The 5,799-nt window shown below is 49.6% G+C and overlaps 1 protein-coding gene across 1 annotated transcript in view; it reads left to right on the plus strand.

The window, feature by feature from the left end:
* The window catches only part of NKX6-1 (NK6 homeobox 1), a 27,968-nt gene extending 22,420 nt beyond the window's left edge, over positions 1-5,548 (plus strand). The window contains exons 4-5 of the mRNA XM_014545993.1: positions 1,651-1,822; positions 4,008-5,548. Of these exons, the coding sequence (XP_014401479.1) occupies positions 1,651-1,822; positions 4,008-4,289 (454 nt within the window). The 3' untranslated portion in view covers positions 4,290-5,548. The remainder of the gene's footprint in view (positions 1-1,650; positions 1,823-4,007) is intronic.
* Positions 5,549-5,799: the final 251 nt, after the last annotated feature.

Consider the following 5,799-nt stretch of genomic DNA (forward strand, 5'->3'; position numbering starts at 1 on the left):
GCGCACGCAGGCGCTCGGGTCCGGGCTACCTGGTGGGCGTGTGGGTCGGTGCACCCTCTGGCCTCCCGGATAGTTTGGCCGCGCCGGAACCGCACGATTTAGGCGGGGCCCGGGCACGCAGCGATGCATTCTCTCTTTCCTGAGCTCCCGCGCTGGCGTCCAAGCCCCCGAGTCTCACCCGGTCTTGGGCACGCTTCGCAGACCCGGGGTGCACGCTTCCGCGTGGAACACGGCGCGGTGCGGGGTGTGTGTATCATCAGAGGACGCGGCGTCGGGCCGGAACCGCAGGCCCAGCCTGGGTTAAAGAGGTGAAGGGGGGGGGGGGGGGGGGGGGGGGAGGGGGGGTTCCCGTCTCCTTCTGTTGGTTAGGACCCCCACTCCGCCTTCGCCAGTTTAACTGGCCTCCTCCCTGCGAACCGGTGGGGAGCCGCCCCGGCGAGACCTCCACAGCTCCGAGCGTGCATGTCTCGCTCTGGGTGCCCCCCACCTCACTGCTTGACCCTCTTCCCTCCCCCTTTGCACCCCCTGTACGATCGGCCGGGTGAGCCCATTGGAGACAGGCCGCGACCCGCGGAGCAGGGCACGCGCCCAGTCACTTTGGGCTGCTCCCCAGCGCTGGTCCCCGCTTTCCCATCTGCCTTGGCCCCGGGAGCACCTTGGGCCGGGATGCCGAGGGCCCGGGCTTCATGAGGGGCATCGTGGAGGGGCAGAGGAAGAACGAGGTGACGGAGCCAGGACTGGGGACATGCAGCATCTAGCAGGGACGTTTCTAGAAACAACTGCGTGTCCCCGGGATCGCTTTCCTCTCGGTCGTTAGCCACCTCGCCCTGGAGTGCCTCAGCCTCGCAGGTGGCGTTCTGGGGCCCAGCCCCGGCTCCTTTTCTCGCTCATTCCTTCGGTTTTGACCGAGTCCCCGAAGTTTCCTCGGAGTCTCCCGACCGCTTTCCCGTGGCGGAGCGGCGGGAGTGGAGGGAAGTTTCGGGAGCCCACGGCGGCTCCCCGGGGAAGCCGGGAGACGGCGGGCGGCCGGGGCGGGTGAGGGTGTGGGAGACGCTATTGTATCCGTTTTGATGGCCGTGTAGGGACCGCCAACAAAGGCTGCGCCCCCTCCCCCTCGGCCGCAGCAGCGTAGACTTGGGGGCGATTTCGCTCTCTTGTGTGCAAAACACAAGGCCCCCTTTGTTGGGCGCACACAGGTTAGGAAGGCGGTCAAGGAGCAAAAGTAGTCATCCTCCTGCAAAGGGTCCGGGGCCAGCGGAGCGCCGACCCCAGCGGGAAAGCGGCCTTCCCCGCCCTTCTCAGTTCACTGGGGCCTGACCGCGGGGCGTCGGCAAACTTTAGGGATGTGCCCCCCGGCTGTTTAACGCAGGTGTTGGGCAGAAGGTTAGTTAGTGCTGCTCCAAACACCCGGCTTTTAAAAAAACAGGGGTGGGGGCCGATCTAAACGGTGGGGGGGGGTGTAGGGGGCTATCAAAAGGCTGAGAGGTGCGGTGGGACTGGAAGCGCCACCCACGGCTCTTCGGGAGCCCGCCGCGGGATAAGCTTTTCTTTCCCACCAAAACATTGTTTTGCAAGTTCGTTTCTTTTCCGTGGAGCCGCTTGTAACCAATGATATTTTCCCCCCTGCCCTCGTTTATCAATTATCGCAGATCAAGGATCCATTTTGTTGGACAAAGACGGGAAGAGAAAACACACGAGACCCACGTTCTCGGGACAGCAGATCTTCGCCCTGGAGAAGACTTTCGAACAAACGAAATACTTGGCGGGGCCCGAGAGGGCTCGCTTGGCTTATTCTTTGGGGATGACGGAGAGTCAGGTCAAGGTGAGTGGACCTTGCAACTCCAGGGATAGGCTCTCCACCCACGTCGCGTCCCTCTCCCCCCTCACCCCACCCCATCTTACAAACCGGGCCTGAGGAGGCTGAGGAGAAGATGAGATCAGCTCTACGCAGGGGTGGGGGTGGAGGTTAAAGGCTCTCCTGGGCGGGCAAACTGTTGATGAACAAAAGGAATCAAGTCCCCCTCACCCCCGCCTTTGAAATGAGGTTAATCTAGATAGCAGCATGTGCTGGGGGAAACTCATCATTATTAGAGAATAAAAGCATTACTGAAATATCAGCCCTGAGAATAGATCAGACCAGTTAGATAGCTTCTGTTTAGTCTATTTGTAGAGATATTCAAGCTTTTGTTTGTTAATTAAGGCTCCACCAGTCATATAATTTCCTAATGTAGATCAGCATTATAGTGGTACTAGACATTAACTTGCAGTTTGAAAAATAAATCTACAGTGTTTAACCACTTAGCATGGATAAATCTGCTTTTAGTTTAGCTGAAGGCAATGACTTTGGCATAGTAATTTTCCAAATGAATTGAGAAGATTATTACTTTATTATGAAATTGAATTGTTTTAAATATGTTTATCAACAGATGCAAGACATTTTACTGTTTATGACAACAACTTATAATTTAAATGTCACTTAGCTTATAATTGAGTTGTATAGCATATTCCCAGGGATTCAAATTTTAGAAATCTTTCCTTGAAAAATAAAGGGAAGCTAGATAAATTAAATCTAGCAGTTTCCTGTATTTCCAGTAGTCTCTTTTGTTCCTCTTCTTCATTTACTATATTTGGGTTTTTTTTTTTGGGGGGGGGGTTGTCTATAAGTCTGTTTTCATTAGTCATATTGCTGTTCTTTAAGTAGGAATAGCTGTTAGCCATGCCTGTTGGTTAGAGTATATTTCCCCTTGGACAAGCATCATAAAATGAATTTCACAAGTGATTTTTGTGTGACCATTAGAATACCATCACAGTTAAAATTATTTTTGCGATGGTTGGTACAGAGCCTGCCACAGTAGTCTGGAGGTCTTCATTTGTCACTGTAAATATGTCTGCGTGGCTAGACGTGAATTATTACAGCTGTATACGGAAAATCAGAATCACTTTCATAACAATTCTGATTCTCTAGACAGAATACATAACGGATGGATGAGAAAATGGCTGAGAAGCATAAAGAGAGGATAATTCAATATGATTGGAAAATTGGTTGCTTATTGCTGGTGCTTTAAGTTAAAATATGTGTATCAAACATGGTGTCAAATGTGGTGAATAGGCTTGAATATTTTTATATAAAATGTGTGTATTGGGGAGGAACACTATTAAAATAATATTTGAAAGACTAGGCATGCTAACAGTGGGAAATAATGTAACTTGCAAAATTTCACTTACAAAAAAAAAAACTGATGAAAACTCTAAGCTTTTGGTTTTATGAAAAACATTAAACCAGACAGATACACACCACACTGTGATGATTTTGACTGAGGTCTTAAATATTTTCACGCATTCATGTTGGTTATTATTAGTGATTGGAGGTTTCTGTTTTAGCAGATTAACAAAACTTTATATGATTGCACGTGTAAATGGGGTTTTAAACTACCATGTCTGTGTATATTCTGACTTGTGACAAATGAAACAGACATCTATCCAAAAGTGCAAAGGCGAAAGGAAGTAATTGGGGGGATAAATGCTTTGCTTTCTCCCACAAATCACACTAAAAAGCAAGTACATTTAGGTTGTTTGGAATACCTTAATCTAATAAAGTATATAACGAATTAAAACCACAGTCATTATGGGGCAGCTTTAAAAGGGGAAAAGTTTTCCACTTTCAACTAGAAAGTGAAAAAGTGCACTCATTTTTAGGGACACTTAATTTAAGTTTCCAAGTTTTTTTTTTTTTCTCTTCTGAGAAATCACTCACTGACAACCTCAATACTCTTGTTCCTATCGCTATGGCAACGGGCAGGCAGTTTGTAGGTGCCCGTTCCTCAGAGGAGCCTGGGGCGATGGAGACTGACTTTGACAGCCCAGACAAGGGAGGTCTCTGAGGGAGGGCGGCCAGCCGTCGGGGGCCCGCAGGAGCGACTGCGGGAATGTGGGAGAGGTAGCAGAATCCGCTCCCGTTAAGTTCCTGCCACCTTTGTCTCTCTCCTCCTCCCCTGATCGGCCCGCAGGTCTGGTTCCAGAACCGCCGGACCAAGTGGAGGAAGAAGCACGCGGCGGAGATGGCCACGGCCAAGAAGAAGCAGGACTCGGAGACCGAGCGGCTCAAGGGGGCCTCGGAGAACGAGGAGGAGGACGACGACTACAACAAGCCCCTGGACCCCAACTCGGACGACGAGAAAATCACGCAGCTGCTGAAGAAGCACAAGTCGGGCAGCGGCGGCGGCCTCCTGCTGCACGCGTCCGAGGCCGAGATTTGCTATTTTCTGAGATGTACATATCTATTTTTTTAACCTAAAAGTTGAGGAAGATGGAGGAGAGAGACTCGGGGGTTGGTAAGAAGGCAGAAAAATGACGAGATACACTGCGCAAAGAACGCAACTGAAACTCCCCGCTGGGCCGTCCTCCGCGCCAGCTCCTACCCTCTCCCTGTATCCGAGGAGGGGGCGGCCCGGACCCCAGCGCACTCTGGCTTCCCGGCCTTTGCACCGCAGGGAAGGGCGGGGGGGGGGGCGCCCTCAGGGACCAGTTTTCGTGGGATCGACTGCTACTGCGCAGGGGACCTCGGAGCTGAGCGGGCGGGCGGACGCCAAGGATGGGAAGAGGGACGCGTCTCCCCCCCACAAACTGCTGTGCGGACTAAAGTAACCTGTTGAAGGCCCCTTGTAAATAAATCGTGAGTCACACTGACTAGAAGTTACTTTATTGTGAATATTTAAAATGTAAAATGGTTTTTTGAATTTGGTATAAGAGATGGACCTCCTTCTTCCTTCCACCCTCCCCCGCCTTTTAAGAGCTATTGAAACCGCCCGTTCCCCTTTAATTTTGAACTTAATTGGAGACCGTAGAAAAGAACGTTCTCAGCCCCCCTCTCCTCCAGCTACTCTGGGGGTTTGGGTTTGTAGGATCTCACTTCCCCCCTCGTCCCCACTCACTCTCCCCCCTCCACCACCCTGCGCGCGGGGCCGGCTCCAGCCTCCAGCCTCCAGGACTTGAAGTAGAAGAAGCGGAACCGCCTCTCTGTTCCTCTCTGAAATTGCACAGTCGTTTGTTGCTATTTATTAGTGATTTAAAGAAAGTATTCGGGAGGGAGGGGCTACATAGCTTGTATTTAATTTAACTCCTTTCGTATAAAAATGCGTGTTAAAATAGATGGTGGGCATTGTTACAACTGCTCTGGGTCAGAAACATAAAAATCCATTTAGTTGCTGTAATTGAATTTGAAGTGTTTTGTATGATAAGAATACTACAGACTATGTAAATTGTTTTCTTTTTTTAAGCTAATAACGGTGATATATTAGCATCTTTAACATTTATTAATTTATATAAGGAATTCGGTTTGTAAAGAGAAAAGACACCCCCCCTTGCAAGACCAGTTAAATGTAATGCACTTTCTGTTTCAAAGGATAAAATCAAATTAAAAAAAACAAACAGTTCGAAGACGTCTGTTGCCTTGAATGAAAGGGTACAGATCATCTGATCTTATCAGAGATCTCAAATAAAAGTCAAGACCACAAAAATTTTATATTGGTTACTTGGGTAAAATAGTTGCTACATCACCATCACCATCATCATCTGGAAGAGTGGCATTTCTCTTTCTCCTGGATTGGGAAGATGGAAAAAATGCAGATGCACTCATAGGGCTTCTTGGAGAGACTTGTCTAGCAGGCTGCTTCTGGTACTTGTGTTGTCTGATTTTTTCCTGATGGCTTTTTCTTTTGCAAGGAAGTCCCTGTGGAGTTTTGGGAAGACCTCATTTCCATAAATCCAAGATAGCGCCTCAGCCCTATCGCTAGCTCTCTT

Source organism: Myotis brandtii, unplaced genomic scaffold (genome assembly GCF_000412655.1).
Source record: "Myotis brandtii unplaced genomic scaffold, ASM41265v1 scaffold424, whole genome shotgun sequence".
NCBI classification, from domain to species: Eukaryota; Metazoa; Chordata; class Mammalia; order Chiroptera; family Vespertilionidae; genus Myotis; species Myotis brandtii.